The following is a 19,227-nucleotide window of genomic DNA, read 5'->3' on the forward strand; positions in this document are numbered from 1 at the left end:
TTTGTGCTCTTCTCCTAATTAGTCCTCTGTTGTCCCTGCAGGATTAATTACTTTCTTCACTTGTATCATCAAATGTTGTTTGGCAACATTTTTTTTTTTTTTTTTTTTTTTTTTTTTTTTTTTTTGATTTCTCAAACTTTACCACTTGCTGAAGTACTTGTTTTCACAAGGAGGTTCTTTAATCCTAGATTGATGGATGATCCCTTCTACCTTGTCTTCACTCGCAGTTTCTCTTTCTGTGTAAAAGGCACCTGTCTGCTATCTGTGAATGAGAGTTTTACTGATAAAACAATTTATAGACAAGACCTTTAGAGCTAGGTGAGTCAGTTGCTCGGAACAACTTTATAGTTCATCTTCTATGTTTGTTCTTTTTCTGTTTGTTGTAGCCTGGCTGTACAACTTGAGTGCTTGGTTGTACAGAGACTCTGCTTTTGCAGCTCTGCACCAGGAAATGCACTTGCATAATTAGCCAGGCTTCAGAACAAGCAATCTTTCATAGTCAAAAAAAGATGTTTTGTTTTACACAAAAAAAATTTTGTCAACACTAGTGCAGCACAACAACGGTTACTCTGTTCTCGGAAGTGTCCTGAGCGTCATGTTTGTGTAACTGGCCCTCACAACTCAGCGAGTGCAGCGGCCACAGATACTAAATAGAGAATGCTCCTTGGCAGGAGTGAGTGCCTCACGTTGTGTTGTTTATAGCTGGAGCTATTGTTTCTGAAGTGTGCCTGTTTCAACTGGGAGAGGTGCAGCTTTTTCTCCAGTTAGGGAAAGTAAATTAAGAGACTTTAGCCTCTTTCCAAATAATTTTGATTCTCTCACTTCTCCCTCTGTGTCTTTCAACAAGGGACAGCAGAAAGGTTTCAGATTCAGGAAACCTCACAACTCACTTGAAGTTCTTGCTTTTGCACACTACTATCTTGCTTGGTTTTATGTTTTGTTACAGAATACTTGGAATGAAATAACCCAACAGATTGTATGGAAGAATTTTTTTTTTTAGCCTAGCCTCCCAAGAGCTGGCTGAACATCTTGGAGGCTGCGGTCAGGACACTGTGATAATGTGCAGCTGGGGAAATACCCTGGCAGAATCCAGCTGTTGGTTTTAGCATCTTTTACATTCAAAATAGGATATAAGAATTGTTGAATTTAAAAGATCAATATATTAATTACCAGCTATTTATTGACTGCTATTTAGGAAGAAATCCAAACTCTGTTTCAACCTCTCTTCTGTTGCTGTAGAAATTTTTGTAGTGACTCTTTCAATGCTATGACTCCAGTGTTTCAGAACAATAATAGAAAAGGAAGGCATGCTTTTTTTTCCTTTATTTTTTCTTCCCATCAGCAAGCCACAATGGTGGGTCTTGTGTCTGGATTCACTTTAACCTTTAGAGTGATAGAATGAGTCTGCGTTTGAACCCAAGCTAGTGGCTTTGTTATTCCTGTGAGATTTCATACTTGTGTGGTGGTTTTGTCCAGTTTTCACTTCTGAAAAATAATGGAAAAGTGTGTTTTTCCAGCTTTGTAAGTTAGCTGCAGCAAGAAGTTGAATTCTACATTTTGAATTTGAATCTTTCCTACTACTATTCAGTTTTAAATGTGTTGTATTAGTTTAACAACTAGATATAGGCAAAGGCATTTACAGATGGGAATAGCTTTCAAATACAGTACATCGCCTTTTCTAACTGATAAGGAGCAAGAATTAGTTGGGTCTGGATTAAGGGGCTCAAATTAAATTCAGAGTTGTGGTTCAAGTTATTTTTAACACAGTATTATTTTAGTGCAGTCTGTTTGACTTCTCTAAGAAGTAACATGAATTCAACTACTAACCACACAAATGACTAATTGTAATTTCCCCAAAGTTGTCAGCAGGTGAGAAATACCTGATTTACTACTAACTGATCACTTGTTTACATAGATATGCAGTTTCTCTGTAAAAACAATAAAATATCAGTTATATATTTGGTGAAAGTTCAGTTTCACACATGTGTGCAGATTGCTATAAATCAGGTCTATTGATCTTTGAACAAGCCTCCTGAGTCATTACTTCTATATATTTATTTATATACTTTTTATATATAACAGACCTCATTTATAGAGCCCTATCACTCACAATGTAGCAATTATATTTTCTTTCTAAATAGGCTACTGTCATATGGTGTGTGTATAGGTTCTGGTTTGATTACTTTAGGGTTTGTTGGATTTTTGTTATTGGTAATTTATACTAACTAAGAAAGGGAAAAGAGCAATCTGGCATTACTCCTTCTTTGTTGTGCATCTGGCTAATTTTAAGAATTGTCAGCTTGAAGTGCTGTATTGTGTTTGTGGCAGGGGGAATGGGATGGTACCGTTAGCTGCACTTTCGAAGCCCTGACCTTTAATGCCATCTCTTTGTTAATATACATAGGTGTAAAATAACCGAACTGAAGGGATTGCCATGGGTCGTAAGGAGAATGGTTCCTTGTAACTCAGTTGTTAGCGATTAAAAAACATTTACAAATATTTTTCTTTTTTCCACAGCTTCCATTTGAAATGGAAATTTATTACATCCAGCACGTGATGCTTTATGTTGTGCCCATCTATCTGCTGCGGAAAGGAGGTAGGTTTGCAATTTACTCTGTACATTTTTAATTGGCCCCTTGCAATGAAGAAGCTGTGCTTCATGGTGACCACAGGCTTTACTCTTACTCTTTTCTGTGTTGTTACTTCATAGTTTCTGGTGTTATGTTGGAGTTGTAACCCAGGTAACAAAGACTTGTGCCAAGCACTGAAATGGGAATTGAAAAATGGTCTTTTGCCCAAAGGGATATGAAGAATATTTGTGTAATGTGCACTCGTGTCTTGAGTAGCATCTCTGCCATCTTGCAACATTTTAAGTTCTGGGTGGGATGTATTTTTAAGACTTTTGCCTCCTTGGATGTCTCTTTAAGAAGTACTGCAACTTAAAATGAGATGAAAAAAAATTATTATTATGTCTTCACATAAATATAAGTCAGCTAGTTAGATAAATTCCTGACATTCTGAAGTTCTAATGAAAAGTCCTGACACATATTAGTGAAATGAACTAACTTGCTTCCTGTCTCTTCTAACAAGATTACTATTTTGCGTTCACATGTACCGTAGTAGTCCAGTAAATCTGGGAATCCCAAATAGTTCCACTGGCCAGTAACTTTTCTAATTGTCTCTCCTTAGAAGAGAATGCAGCACTCATCTGGTGTGATGCTCTACCCCCCTCTAGCGTTGACATGTCTCCAGCTGCATTTTCTGGCAGAAATAAATTGTTTAATCCAGGAAATAAGAGATTATAATTTATATAGTACAGATGTTCAGTAGTCTTTAATGAAAACCCCGAGGATGTGATGTCAAGCAATGGGATACAATTGAGCAAATGGTCAACATTTGCTAGAAGAACAAACACAGTCAACTGCTTCAATTCCGGTAAATCTTGTGTATTTTATACAAGTGTTCACACTTACTAGCTATAGGTTTGTAATCTTTTTGTTTTTCACTGCTGAGTGAAACTAAATAAAAATGATCCAAAGGGAAAAGTGAAGTATCATACTTCAGATCGTTCTGTTTTTTCCTCTTACCAGAAAAATATAACCAACCCCATTTAATTTTAATCCATCTTTAATATCTTAAAATTCTGGCAAATAGTGCTAAAGTGCAGTATAGTTGTAGATGTTACACAAACTGCAAATTGTTGCAGAGGGGGGTCTGGGGAGAGGAGGGAGAAGGTCTAACCAGCCATGAACTACTCTGTAGGCAATGACAAAACAATCTCTTGGGGTGTCACTAAACCTCTTTTCTTTTGATGGTCTTGAAGTTCCTGTTCAACATCATGTATTTCCTTTGCTTTAGAGTTTGACCTTGGATGTCACTTGATGTATTCCTTCAATTTTTGGTTGGTTGGTTTGGCTTATTTTGAAGTAAGGGTTCTCTAGGTTCTTCGGCACCCATTTCCTGGGGCCCATAGGACTGTGTCTGCAGCCTGAAGGGATGTGAGTTCTACAGCTGTCACCCGAGTGCAGTTTTATAAATTTTTGCCCTTTATTAATTTACTGGTATTTGCTGCCATCTAATGTTGACATGACAGCAGTGAAGCTTCTAAAAGAACTTTTGACTAAATCTATCAATTGAGATTGCCCTGGGCTGTGTAACTAATAACTCTTCATTTTCATATGCAGTTGGCTCCTGATCTCCAACCTGACTGTAACACCTCATTAGCAAAATGCCAATGGACTTTTGTAGTAGTTGTGGTTAGTGCCACAGGAGGCCTGATGTTTGATAGAAAAATTTGATAGAAAACATTTGTTAATACTTTGTGATTTCACTAGCACCTTTGTTTAAAGTACTTTCCGAGTAAATCACACCCTTTATCCTAACTGTATCTTGTGAAAATTGCTTTTTCATCACTGATGTTGATCAGCATGCAGCTTTAGTTCTGTATTGTAATTTCCATCAGTGAATCTAATGGATTATGATTGGGAGAATTGAAGGGTAGTGAAACTGGAAAAATGAGAAGGAATGGATTGTTTATGGAAAAATATACTACTTCAGTTTTATTTGGAATCTGCCAATATTACTGATGGCCTTAATAGGATCTCAATTGTAACATTTCTCAAAGGAAGGTTGAGCAGAACACCTGAAGCAGAGTTGGTTTGAGGCTCATTCTATACAGAACTGCATGTCTGTCTTGCATATCAAGAAAGATACCCTAATCAAGTATCAAACCAATGATGCTCACACATTCGATTACCTGTTGAAGTATTTCCTTTTTGAAAGGAAACTGGGTGACAGTAAGCAGGGGCTGTAATCATTTATTTTCTTTCTCTCCCTGCTATTCGTTACAGTGGTGAAGACAGGTTATTTTGCAGTGGCAGCATCGCCTTCATGTTGTGTGTGTCCCGTCCCCCCCACCCCACCACGTAAGTGTGGGGGCATTACCATGCTCAGGATCAAATTGATGAGAGAGATGTTCAGAACTCAGGCTTCAGTGAACTTGCTGAAGCTCAAGGATGTGTTCCCTCTTGGGGATGAAGGCCTCTTTCTCTCTTCCTCTTCCCTCTCCCTCCCTTCTGTACTGAGTGAATATGAATTTCCATACTTCCCCTTCTAACGTATTTTCTGAGTGCACACATGCAGGTGTGTGGGCACTTGCGTGCCAGGGTAGACAACAGAAATGCTCCTGCACTACAGCTCAGGTCTTTCTTGGCTGCAGCAAGAGGTGCTCATGCAAAATAGATGTAGTGCGGTTATAATGGGCCAGCACAGTAGATTGAGAACTCGAGGCAGTTCTTACATGAAGTATAGCTGCAGTTGGCAACTTTTTTCCTGAATGAGTCTCACCTCATATCACCTGTGAACCTTGACAAAAACTATAGGATGCATCTGATTAGGAAACAGCCCTCCCGAAATAGTGGGATAGGCTGAACCAGAGCTGTAGGTCCCTGTTTTCTCTTGTCCTTAGGAGGTGAGACCTTTGCTTCCCTGTCAAAAAAAGTATGAATGCTTTTGTAGCTTCTGGATTGGTTCACTGTGCATCATCTGAGTGCTAGGATTGGCAAAAAGGAGGTGCAATGAGTGAATTGTTAAGGTGAAAAGAAGATGGGAACCACAGCAGCAGAGATTTAGACCATGGAACCAACTCCTTCATTAAAAACTCCTCAAACCGCTTTCACCTACAGCTAAGCTGGTCTTCTGAAGCATATGAGTATGCCCAGATAAGTGTACTTTGTGCTACTGGGGTATAGATTGCTGGTAGAAGGCTTAGGGAGATGGCAGCTTCAGAAAGTGTAATGTCTTAAACTGCCACAACTATTGTGTGTATTAACCTGACCTTCTGGTTAACGCATTGGCAAGATCAAGGTATTAAAGACCCTCAGTGGTGTTCAGGTCAACTTAGTTTTTCTAATGTATACTCTTAACGTAATGAAAAAAAAAATGTAGTTTGCACTGCATTGGCCTTAGAGACTCACAGTTCTTGACTGTCTTGGCCCTTAAGCTCATTTGGTCAGGTTTTCGGATGGATTTGACAGGATTAGATGAGCACCTTATTTCAGATCATATTGAAACTTAATCAAAGTGGAATTGTTATTTCCTGAGTGCTGTGAGCAGATGATACCATTTCACGACAGTTTGAAATAAGGGTTAATTTATAGCAGCTCCCCAGCAGAGAAATTGAGGAGATGAACTTCCTTGTGTTTTGAGATCCCCAGCATTATTTAGTTGACTTAACATACTTTTCTACCTCGTAAAGTTATTAGTGATGTTTGGTTTTTTTCAGGGTTTTGTCGCTCTAAGGAGCAATCTGTTGTGTGAGTAGCTGTACGTGAAATTCCAGAATATCATATATGCTTAATCAGAGGCCTTTGTGTTGGTGCCACGAAGGGCTGTGTGGTCCTCACCCTGTAGCCTGCAGGGGGGGATAGTCTCCAGCATCCACTCTGTCACAACGGCCCTGCAAATGCTCAAAATTCACTATTCAAATGCAGGTTGGCCACACTGTGGAGAGAGTAAATTGATTTGGTTGTATCTTTTGGAGGGGAGGGATTCTTCTTTTGGAGCCAAAACTGACAGTAATGGCCTTGTGAATTCTGGACACTCCTGTGGTCTGACCCCATGTATTTTAAGAGCTGATTCACAAGCTGTGCACAGGTGGACAGACATACACACCCTAAATAATTAAGTAGTTGAGTTTTTTGCTGAGAGCAGAGTCAGAATTTTCAGCTTATAAGGCAAATGCTGTATCTTTATAAGCAATAAAGAAGCTGTCTCTTCGATGCAAGTCATTAAGCCTTTTCTTTTTCAATCTAAGTGGCATCAGAAGTTCTACGCTTTGTCAGAAAGTCAGTAGAAGTTCATTTTTTTGCTTTTCCCCCCCCCGGCCCCTATCTCATGGAGCCTGCCTCTGTTGCTCTTCAGACAGATGGAGAGAAGCAGCCCTGTACAGCCAGCTTTCCTAAGGGCAGTGCAGCGCTTCTTACCTAATGAGAAGCTGGGCGACGTTGTGAGATGTAGAACACAGATACCAACTACAGACTAAAGGATCATTTTTCCTCTGGCTGTAAACTAGGAAAGTGCAATTAAAGCAATTGGGGATCTAAACTTGTGCTCTCTGGTGGCTGTTAGGACTTGCTGGCAAGAGTAAGGAATTACTGTGTTTAAGGACATTTCTAGCTGTTGTACCCTTTCCCCACTTCGTGACACTTACCTGTGGTTAGCTATATCTTTCCTTAGCTTTTATGTTAGGTTATAAAGCAGGCTTTATTATATACCTTAGTAGTAATCTGGAAGAAAAATCACTATCTATTTGAATATAGTTAAACTAGATTTATGACTACCTATCTCCATCCTCACTGGAGGATGATAATGTGCGGTACAGCTCATGCTGAAACTCTTAATTACTTGGAGACTTGTCAACTCTTGTGTGTTATTCTCCTGCTGGCAGCCTCCACGTTCCTATTCCAGCTTTTCTCTGCCTTCTGAATCCCATGTATTAGCTGTGAATTCCTGGTTCACTGTCTGGCAGTGCCTGTGCCGGGGCAGCGGGGTGGCTGTGGCCCTGTCCCACAGCTGGAGGCCAGTGCTGGTGCTCTGGCCGTGGGCTCACACGCAGGCCCTCTGGTACCTGGATCGTTTCTGGATAATCTTGTTTGATGATTTAAGAGAGCTGGAGAGGAAGAGGAGGGGACACATCTCTGTCGTGTGACCCTCTGAGCTTTATGCACTGGGCAGTTACAATTCCTTTGAAACTATGGTGACCTATTATGAAACCAAATATATGAAACTGTTATGAAACACTTAAAACTAAAGAGGGAAGTTAATTTGGCATTCTCTGAGTGGGCCCAAGGGCTGTTAAAGGCTTCTGTCTCCCTAGGAGATAGAGAAGCATAGAAAGGTATGTGCCAATAGATGGAAGAACTGCTGCTGTTTCTTTATGGAATATAAAAAATGGTTCCTGAGAGGAGAGGATAATATAAGACCCTGTCTGAGCTGACTGCGACGAGAGTAGCTGGCACTGAGGGAAATGGAAATCTCCTGGCATAAGGTAGCATTTTGAAATCTACACATAGATTCAGAACAGCTGTAGGGGAAACAGTGGATTTCAGGCTTATCCTCTTGAGAACATTTTTCCTGTTTTCCCCTGGAAAGGAAGTTTTATCTCTCTGCTAGCTTGATAGACCACACTACTAGAATTAACCCTTAGATCAAGGGAACTAAAATGGAAATAAATTTGCCCTCATGTTTTCATAAGCTTGAAAATGAAGGAATTGTAATAGTTGTTCTGAGTTTTGGATTAAGCAGGTCTACCTGTAATTGTGAGGCTACTGCAGGAGAGCGTGCTGGGCCGGGAAATTGGTAAAGCTCTATCAAATATAGTAGGAATGAAAGCAAGCAACATTAATTTGGAAAAAGATATTATTTTAACACCCTACTAAATTTTTAAAAAATTACTATATTTAGGTTCTAAGTCAAACAGTGGAGTAATTTTCTCCTGCCTTAGGTTTTCACAGAAATACAAAAGGAGTGTTACTTTCTATTAAGTGCGTTCAAATTCTTACAAGTCTATGTTTTGAGAACTTAAAATAAAAATAATATTTTTTAAGAACCCTAGAACTAGCACAAGACATTGCCGAGGGGGAACGGGGGCTAGTATAAAATAAATTGTGTCTCTGTTGATCTTTAGATTTTTAAAGCCATGCTTCCTTTTCCTAGATGATAAAATTAACCGCTTGGCATGTTCAAGGTCAACAAGTTCTTGTTGCAGAAGCAGATGATGAACCCCAAGCTCTTCAATCTATATCAAGTCTTTCCTATCAATGTTATTGAAATAATGAAGTTTACTTTCAACTGAAATATGCAGTGCTGTGCTATTTCAACACAAGAACAAATATACAGTCTATTTGGATGACCCTGTTTTGGAACGGACTCAACTGTCCAGGGTGTGAGCATTTTTGAGAATGTCATAAGTGCCAGACTGGCAGTGGGACTGAATTTTTTGAAATAATTTAACATAAAAGAATTGCCTGTGATCCTTGGTGAATAGAGAGTGAATCTCACTGCTACCTCTGCAAATTGATTTCCTATGGGAGCAGTAAGTAGCTTTTGCCAAAGCCAAGATGGGCCATTCAGCCCCACTCAGCTGGGTCTCAATTCTCATGTTTGGATGTTTCTGTTAACAGAGTGTGTGGAACAGAAAATAGACCACACTGCTCTGTTAAACAGTCATCTGTTGAATAGCAGGACTGTAGAGTAATAAAATCTATAGTGATTATTTATCTAATGAGACATGTATAGAAAATATCCCAGGTATGAATTGAAAATTAGTTTTCCAAAGCACACTTGGGAATCCAGAGGTCTCTGGAATGCTTTTGTGTGGAGGTCATTGTTACCCTTTTGTCTCTTGATGTCCAAATAATGATACTGCTGAAAATCACACTATTATTTTCAAGATTGGAAAGTCTAGCAAGGAGGGACTTTTCTAATATATAGTGAGATCAATAGTCTGTAGAGGTTGAGAGTTGCTAATGTATTTTTTGAAGTTTTGAAATAGAGAGAGGATGTAGCCGTGCAAGATCCTTTGCTTCAGGAACCTGCACAGCTCTCCTGAGTGACTTCTGAAACTCTGTTCCCTGACTAAATTGAGGCCGGACACGAGAAGCTTGGGTTCAAAGCCAAATTATGCCACTGATCTGTTCTGTCATCTTGTGCAATTTCCTTGACTGCTTTCTCCCTCCAGGCTTGTTTCATGGCTGGGTTTGCTTCTCTATTTTAGACTTTATGTACTACCTGCACTGTATGTCCCCCAAATATCGTTGTCTCTGGATTCTAGCTTTTCTGAGTGTTTACATTTCTAGACTACTGCCCTCTGTACTCGGGCTTTGTCGAATGCTTTTGAAACATCACAGGCATCTGCCAACCGGGCGAGTTCACATGAAAACAAATTTGGTACAGCCCTACTCTGCTGGTTCCTGGGAGCTCTTTTAGATACCACATTTAAATTTTATTTTGTGTTTTGCATCTGGGTTAAACATGCACCTAAACCTTCAAGGACAATACAAAAACCACTTTGCAAGTCAAATGATGTTTTCTTTACCCTACAGCCGAGGAGGAGCACAAGGAGTTTCTGTACAGCTTGAGCAGGTCACTTGAAGTAGGTGCAGCCCAAACCAGATCCATGGTCTCCTGAGCTCTGAGACCAAGGCTAGTTGTTTCTTCTCTTGCTCCCTGTCATGAAAAAGGTGGTATCATGTATCTGATATTTTCAGGCAGTGGAGTTTAATGAATATTCTTGCTGTTTAAGTGAAGCCTCCTGTACTATTTTCTCGATAGGGTGCCAGCTCTTAGATCCCCCTTGCGAAGTATGTTCAAAGAACTAGACTGTTGTGGGTGTTTTCCCTTTACCTGTGGGGCACTTCACTTAAAGCTGGTCTTGTAGAGGTCACTTTTACCTTTGGATTTTGCTTATAGTTCAGACGCTTCTGACCTTCACCTACCCACTGGCTAAGAAATCTTATGAGCTGCCTTATGCTTTCAGAGTAGCTTCTCTGCACCTATTATTCATGATTGCACCAAGTCACAGCTTGCTTACTAAAATGCGGTGTGCTGTTGTATCTTAGGTAATTACACTAATACTGTGTCTCATTAAAGTTAGTGAGTGATATACGGGGTGCATATGTGCTGCTGTCATTCAAGCACATGATCAACTCCTCCCTGCCAGTTGGCAGAGAAGCGATGGTATTTTGAGTGGACAATGAATAGATGTGTGGTTTTAGACAATAAAGCATAGGTAAGTTTCAATTTGTAACATTCACAAAACGATATTTAAATTAGATTATTTCAGGTTATAATCAGATTATTATCTACTGCAAAATTAACCTGAACTGGAATGATGGGTACAAACGGTGGAAGAAAACTATGCAGAAAAGAATTGTAAAAGGGCAAGAGGCATTGAGAAAGCAGTCCTCCAGGGATTTTAACCCTGAGACAGGATGCACTGTTACATGGTGGTGTGGTAAAGCAAAGTTACTTGCCTTTATCTACATATGGTAATATCCATAGGCATAATTATAGCAGCTTTAGCAGCCACGCACGTGTAGTAACTTGAGTTCCCAGTAGCCTTGTACAGTATATGCTGAAGTCTGTTGGGTCTTCCTGGTGGTTACTGGCTGTGTCGCTAGCAAAGGCTCACAGGAATATCACACTCTGTGCTGTAAGCTGTCCTTTGAGTACTGGATGCACACTCCAATATTTAATAATATCTAATGGATCAGAGAGCAGACAAAGGCAGATAAAAAAAGCCAGTGTGTTTTTATAATCATCTGAAATTCTACAACTTCTTACAGCAGCTGAGCAGCTTGACATTGTGTGTCTTTTTCTCTTGTGTCTCTAGGTTAAGTTATTAAAGTCAGAAAGAAAATAATTTTTCCCTGTATCTTATACTGAAATTTTCATGTCTTTTAGTAAGAGGCTTGAGAACTCTGTAAACTGTTTTTGTTCTCACCATATGATGTTTGAATATTCAATACCAAAAATAGGCTTGTATCTAAGAGTACTTTTATTAGATCTGATTTCCTTGGTACATTCTGGCTCACTTGACATTGTGTTTTGTCAAAAATTGACAAAACCTACTTTCAGGAGGAGCAAGGCAAGTGAACGCAAGAATAAATAATGTGATATCTGCTCCTTCATTTGAAGGGAAAAAATATTTTACAGTATCTGTGACATTTACTGATTATAAAATTGTTTGTAGTGTTTTTGCTTTTTTTTGTTCCTAGACATTATTGGTGCAAGTTACTTTTTAAATAGTTGTTAAATAACCATAAAATTAGGAAATGGCAATTAGGCTATGCTCTACTGGAGCGCTGTGCAGGAACTGCCACTGCCAAGGTTAGTTCTGTGCATGCTGAAGTCATAGCTCCCGTAAGAAGCAGGTGTTTAAGTGTAAAAAACCTGATTTTTGAAGATTCACTGCATACCATTACCGTATTTAAAATCATTTAGTACTCCTTGTTAGAAGGAAGAGTGAGGTAAAAATCACTGGTGTTGGTGAAACACAGGCAAGCTTAACGAGGTAACATATTGTACATTTTACTGCTGGAGCCAGAGGAGGGAAGAAACTGTTCAGGACACTCCAGGTAAGAAATAAGGCTCTTGAATATTAATTACTTTAATGGTATTGAGGAGGTTATCAGCTAAAGCCAGATGCCCTAACATCCACTGAGGAGAAGGGAGAGGATTATGCATGAGTGTTTGATGGACACAGCAATTCAGCTGAACACTAATGTATTCCTTTCTTTTCAAGGTATCTACACTCCAGAACCACTCTGCAATTTCTGGTGGGCTCTTTTATCCACGGGGTTTATGTTTGTATATCATTTTAGCATCTTGCAGATTCTGGGATTGGTAAGTAAATACAGGTTAATAAATGGATAGTTTGCAAGTACATTCATTCACAGTAAAAATACTGACTAGTTTTTCAAAGTGTTCAGATATATATGGATAAGACTACTTGCATGCAAAATTTTAATCGCGTGTTCTAATGGGCATTTCTGTCTCATAAGTATTGGTAAAATATTTAATAAATTGGTTCTGTACCTGCATAAATCCATCTATTAAATACACAACTGAATTGAGATCTGCTTTCCTTCTGAAAGATGTCCTACGTGTGTTGAACAAAGCATTGTCACCTAAATATTTTTGATTATTAAGGTAATTTCAAAATTACCACTTTAGGTGTCTGAATCAGTGCAACACAAAAATATCATTAATTTCTGAATTTGTTGTCGCTTTCTCAGGTTACAGAAGTGAATTTGAACAACATGCTGTGCCCAGCCGTCTCAGATCCTTTTTATGGGCGCTGGTACCGAATCTGGGCATCTGGACATCAGACTGTCATGACTATGACTCATGGGAAGCTCGTAATCCTCCTGTTTTACAGTGCTGTCCCCATCTTTAAATGTAGCATGGACTTGCTTAGGCTCCCACCTAAGAAAATAGACTGAATTTCTCCCCATGGAGTAGTACATACAGGAAGCAGAGATACTTATACTGGAAAACAAAGAGGAGGGATGAGAGGACAATGTGTTTTATACTTTTCCCCACAGTTTATTGCCTCAAAAACACCTCCATAATCAAGTGAGGTTTTTTTAACTGCTGTTTCTCACTGCCTATTGCCGATGGCAAAATTAGTGGCCTTATTCTGGAAAAGGTTCGTGTTTTATACATTTTGTGTAATTACAGTAGAATCTTGCTAAGCCACTGTTTAAAATTAGGCCAGGATCCACATTCCAGCAAAGAGAGTGGCAGTGCTACCTCATTTTGACTCATTTTCCATTAAATATAAGTACACTTACACCATAGGGTAGGAAATAAAGCTGAATTACGACACTCCAGTGATGTGAACAGAATTGCACCTTGAAGTGCATCTCCCTGGCTTAACTCTTAGCACTTGAATGTTGCAAAATGGTCCCAGTGAAACGATGTACACTTAATCTTCCAGTCCTAAGTGCAAAACAATGAGGTTCTACTCTATTTTCTTTAAGCTGGTTGAAAATGATGGGGAACAATAATTCATTCAAAAATCTTTTTTTTTTTTTTATTGACTACTTAATTTCTACGCTGCTGTGGATAAATATCTGTCTGGCTAAGTCCCATCAGATCTTGATGTTTTGGACGTGGTTTTATTTAAGTGAGTGGAAAAACATGTTGAAATAATTTTGAAAGCCCATGTTACATATAAGCTATGATATTTCATCCGCTGTTCTGACCTGACTTTGAACAAAGGGGTTTTTTCACTTAGTTTAGACTGGAGAGGGAGTGGAGATACAAAGTCCAATGTAAACATCAGCATTTTCTTTTTTTACTTACTAGCTTTTGAAACATTCCTCCTCTGCGTTCTACGCTGATCGTTGCTCAGCAGAGTGGTTAGTGAGGAAACAACATGACACTGTTCTCTCTCTACAGCTCTAATACATTCTGTACACTGGTTTTACAATGCAGGTATAAAAAAGAACGTCAAATCAGTGCAGGCCTCTGCTGTTCCAGTTTACTAGTATGACTAAAGCTTCCTGTCAACACGTCTTTTGGGGAACAGGATGTAGACAGGCAGAATGATAAAAAGTAAACTATGTGTTACCTGTTACATTTTCTGAGGCTAGAGGAGAAACTGTTGGGCCGAAAGATGGGAAATCTTGAGTGTGTTCCTCCAGACAGTTAATTGTGAGTCTGTTGTGCAGCTCTATTATATTTCGGGGCTGCAGGAATTTTGTTGTACAAAAGTTTGTTGCAATTTATAGATTCATTGTGTCGTCAAAGCTGTGACTTGTAAGATAAAACAAAACCATCATACCTCCTCCAGCTGGATCACCTGAAGATGTATTCTGAAATTAAGGTACAGTCATTATACCTCAAGAAAGAAAAGTAAGAATGAGAAGTGGTTGCCTTTTTTTTTTTTCTTTCTTTCTTTAAATAGAAAAATTTTCATTGGAGAGGGAATAAATGGCTACTTCAAATATTTTCATTTCATAAGATTGAAAAAAAAGTACTCCTCAGTCAGAAATATATTGTTCTACGTTCTCATTTACAAGCTGTTTTCTGGCTTGCTTCCATGCCTTGCTCTGTGTGTGTATGTGTGTGTGTGTGTATATATATATACACACATTAAAAAATATACTGCACTCTCCCAGCTTGACAAATACCTAAATTATCCATCAAATGTGTATGGTGAGTCTTAGTTTTAGGGACTGTAGGGCTCCTGATGGTCTTAATCAGAATTCATCTCGAGCAAGCGAAGCACCTGGTAATGAGAACTCCCCGCAGAGAGTTTCTGTCAGTTGTTGATCCTGTGAGTGTCTCAGTCCATAATGGGTTTCCTCCAGTGGTCTTGCTGCTGCCCCAGTAAAGCTGGGCAGATGGTGCCCAAGTATTTGTGGCGTGGGGCCTAAAGAGAGATTGTGTTGGTATGGAAGGGCTGAATCTGTCTGCAGGACACCACTTAATTACCTGCCGAAGGGATACAAGTTCTTGCTGTTTGTTTAAGCAGATTTGGTGTTTTGTGATGAAATGCGGGATGTTGCTGGGAGATGCTAAGATGTGCAGTGCTGGGTGTTAAAGCATAACCCCTATTCTCAGTCTGGACTGAGTGTCTCAGTCCATAATGGGTTTCCTCCAGTGGTCTTGCTGCTGCCCCAGTAAAGCTGGGCAGATGGTGCCCAAGTATTTGTGGAGTGGGGCCTAAAGAGAGATTGTGTTGGTATGGAAGGGCTGAATCTGTCTGCAGGACACCACTTAATTACCTGCCGAAGGGATACAAGTTCTTCCTGTTTATTTAAGCAGATTTGGTGTTTTGTGATGAAATGCGGGATGTTGCTGGGAGATGCTAAGATGTGCAGTGCTAGATGTTAAAGCATAACCCCTATTAATGTACTTAATCTCTTATGAAGAGCTGAATGAGATGCACAGTGATTCTTCCCTCCCCATAGCTCCTGTCAAGTGTATCATGGTTTATTTATTTACTTAAGAATTTGGCCAAATGCCTTATGTTGGATTCAATGCTGTTTAGAAAGAATGTTTGGTATTACAGTAGACTGATTTTAGCCAAATTTTGCAAATGTTACTTAGCATTATTAGTTGCTTAACTTTATATATTTTATTTTTTTGAAGAATCTTTCAGTTTATTTTTTCCTTCAAAATATTGTAGTTACTGGAAAAATATCTGAATTATGTGAAAGTAGTAGCAGCTTTTTTTTTTTTTTAATACTATTACACTTCCTGTCTATAGTCATATGCTTCAGGGTATTCTAAACAAGTATGGAACAGCTGCTATTTGCCACCATTGGCTGCCTCTGGTCAACTCAGACTGCAGCAGCATTTCAATCAGCTCAGGTGTCTGGCTCAGTGCAGGCTGTTTGCTTGGAATGCAAAATTCCTGAGCTCTTCCAACTGACTTCAGATCCAGCAGGCGGAATGGCGCTGATAATCCAGCTGCCACCAGGGAAATCCAATTGGGAGGAAAGGGTTCTTGGTGAAGCTGTACCACTTGCACCATTGACTCTGGATGGCTCCTGCCTCCCTTCCCACCCCCGGCCACAGCGTTTGCCTGGGTCACTGTGCTGTGACTCCTGCTTTTCTCTTACCCTGCTCCAGTTGTTCTGTGTCACACGAGAAACTTCAGGCCTCATTTCCCAACACGGAGTTTGCCGACAGAACTGCTCATCGGTGCCAACGGGACGCTCAGATTCCCCTTCCAAACCTTACCAGGGCAGGTGCTGGAGCTGGTTGAACTCTTCTATACCAAATTCAGTTGCTAAAATGTTAACAGAACATGGTAATTCAGCAAAAAAGTTGAGGTAAACCAGCTGCTCCACTCAATAAGGGTTTTAGGGTATTGGAGCTGCTTAAGAGTCAAATGGTGGAGCTGGAGTCAGGTGGGAGGGAAGGCGGTGGGACCTTCACTTTTTTTGAGGGTAAGCTGTTGCTGCTTTGCTTGTTGTACAATGTGGATGAAGCTGGCTGAGGCAGCGTAGAATCATTTAGGTTGGAAAAGACCCTTCAGATCATCGAGCCCAACAGTTAAGTCTAACTCTGGCCAAGTCCACCACTAAACCATGTCTTTAAGTGCCACATCTACGCATCTTTTAAATACCCCCAGGGATGGTGATTCCACCACTTCCCTGGGCAGCCTGTTCCAATGTTTCACAACCCTTTTAGTGAAGAAGTTTTTCCAATCTAAACCCAATATCCGATTTAAACCTCCTCTGACACAATTTGAGGCCATTGCCTCTTGCCCTATTGCCTGTTACTGGGGAGAAGAGACTGACCCTCACCTTTCAGGGAGTTGTAGAGAGCAAGAAGGTCTCCCCTCAGCCCCCTTTTCTCCAGGCTGAACACCCCCAGCTCCCTCAGCCTCTCCTCACAAGACTTGTGCTCCAGAGCCCTCACCAGCTTCCTTGCCCTTCTCTGGACACGTGTCAGCACCTCAGCGTCTTTCTTGAGGCTCAAGTGTTAAATTATTCCCTCCCTCCCCTTGCTCCTTTCTGAAAGCTTTTAAAACTTATTTAATTTTAGTTTACGATGTGGTGCCACAAGAACCTGTATGAGCACAGCTGAGCCACAAGCTTCACAGAAGGTGAAGAACAGGTCAGAATGAGAGCAGAAAGGGCATGAACTTCTGAAGCTCATGTCATGGAACTTCATATCCTTTATTCCTCAGCTGTCTCCGGTATCTGGAATATGCATCAGACAGAGCTTGTTCAGTGTGCAGGATATTGGTTTGAATGGGAGAGCAGAACACTTAAATCTCCACTGGGGTAATTTAGTCTCTTCCCCGGCAGAGGCCGGTTTTCTTTTCCCTGAATGGTTTGTTTATAGGCTGTTATGGTACATGGGTGATTTCTTTGGTTGCTTTTATGCTTATTTAGGCTGGAAATTAAAGAGCAAAAGTATACTGCTGTTCCTGAATGCTAATGGCATTCTCTCCTGTGGCATGATGCGCACAATCTGTGTCAAGATAACTTGAAGCTCTTGCCCAGTAGCCGGTGGTGAGATTTTACAATTGAAAGGGCAGTCCTGGCCTTCCCTGGCAAAATGTCCCGAAATCTTTTGTTGCAGTTTAATTCCCTCCTGTTTAAGCACCAAAGAATTTGCGTCTTGTTTTTTTGTGAAGGGTGATAATGAACAGCTCTTGATCATGCTTGTATAGATCAGTGAAAAGGCCCTGTCTACGAACACAAGCCTACACTTGGGTTTGGTTCAGCTTCTTAGGGCTTGGTGGAACCCCCTCGTGCTTAAGCAGCCGTTGCCTTGCTGACACTGGGGGACACGCTAAGTCAGGCCATTCTTCCCTCTAAGATTTAGAGAGTACCTCCTCGTTGTAGATGGACCCATCTGTTCCTGGCCACAGTCATCTAAAGGAGAGGAGATGGACCCATCTGTTCCTGGCCACAGTCAGGGGTTTGATTATTTCTGTGTATTTGATATCATCTTGTAAAGCCCAATTATCTTTTCCTTTCAGAAATGGCCATTTGCAACCTGCAACAGTTGCTGTACTGTACTTTACTTTTATGTCTGAAGTCCTGCATCTACCCCAGGCATTCATTTTCAATGCATCTATAGCTAATGGAAAACAGAGATGTGCTGGTTTTCTTACTGTTTCACTAGAGGCGGATTCTTAGGAATTAACTTGTCCTAATAGTTAACAAAGCTCTGAAAAGGCCAAAACCCAGCAAGAGGGCATCTGTCAGCCCTTCTGTTCGGAGGCGAAAGGTTTCTCCAGGCAGACAGGTCAACTTTGATGTTTTCATTTTTACAGTGACAAGACTCATAACAAACCTGTTGATTTTTGTGATCTCGTACTCGAAGTGATATCGCTGTAAATCTGTCTCGCAGCTTTTAGTGTAACTTAGTCGAAGCCAAGCTGTTTTTTTAAATGACTTTATTTTTCTTCAGGGTCAATTTTGTACTTTTTTAAGAATGATTTCTGCGTTTCCGGAGTCACTCTCTGAATGCTGCAGAGGAGGCAGCAGGTGGCACAGCGGGCAGACCCCCCGCGCTCCCACCCGCCCCGGCCGGGGCTGCAGCACCAAGGGCTTTGGACACTCGCAGGTCCCAGCTCCTCTGGGCCACGCACAGGATGGTTGGGCAAGGGCAAGGGTGGACGTGGAGAGGCTCAGCTGCCACCTAGGCTCTTAGTTCTGAATAATTTGTAAGAGTGTTATAAATTTTTGTAAACCTTTTTAATGTGCTAAAACTTGGTTATGAGGTAATATTTACAAATAAGGGGTAATTTGTGTACTTGGTTTTGTATTTTGGTCTGATGATTTTTTTCATTGTTGTGCCCCAAGTCCAGATTGCTGGGCAAATAGTTGTTAAACCTTTGAATTAAAACAAATAAATGCATTTTAATGGATACTGTATAGTTTGTTATCATTCCAATCGTGCCAGGCACTGAGTAGTTTTGCTTAAGGTGACTTAGAACCCAGTACTTCTCAGCCAAGCAGGTATTTCATTGTGTGAGGTTCCTGGCAAAAGCAGGTACTGGCTGTGCCCACCTGTAGTACTGTGTGTGCACTGCAGAAGTTTAAAGTTTTCACCCAGCTGGGGAACAGAACCAATTCTCTTGACCAGTATAAAGGCTGATAGAACAACTTCAGTAGAAATCTAGTAGGAAATGCTTTATGGAAACCCAAGGTGAACTAAACCAGCAATTACCTTTTTCAGGAACTGCTG

General features: G+C 40.4%; 1 protein-coding gene across 1 annotated transcript in view; it reads left to right on the plus strand.

Moving 5' to 3' along the window:
• Window positions 1–17,876, plus strand: part of TMEM164 (transmembrane protein 164) — a 41,528-nt gene extending 23,652 nt beyond the window's left edge. Inside the window, exons 5-8 of the mRNA XM_014955098.1 lie at window positions 2,518–2,596; window positions 12,305–12,405; window positions 12,798–15,105; window positions 15,399–17,876. Of these exons, the coding sequence (XP_014810584.1) occupies window positions 2,518–2,596; window positions 12,305–12,405; window positions 12,798–13,004 (387 nt within the window). The 3' untranslated portion in view covers window positions 13,005–15,105; window positions 15,399–17,876. The remainder of the gene's footprint in view (window positions 1–2,517; window positions 2,597–12,304; window positions 12,406–12,797; window positions 15,106–15,398) is intronic.
• Window positions 17,877–19,227: the final 1,351 nt, after the last annotated feature.

Source organism: Calidris pugnax, unplaced genomic scaffold (assembly GCF_001431845.1).
Source record: "Calidris pugnax isolate Ruff unplaced genomic scaffold, ASM143184v1 scaffold38, whole genome shotgun sequence".
Classification (NCBI taxonomy): domain Eukaryota; kingdom Metazoa; phylum Chordata; class Aves; order Charadriiformes; family Scolopacidae; genus Calidris; species Calidris pugnax.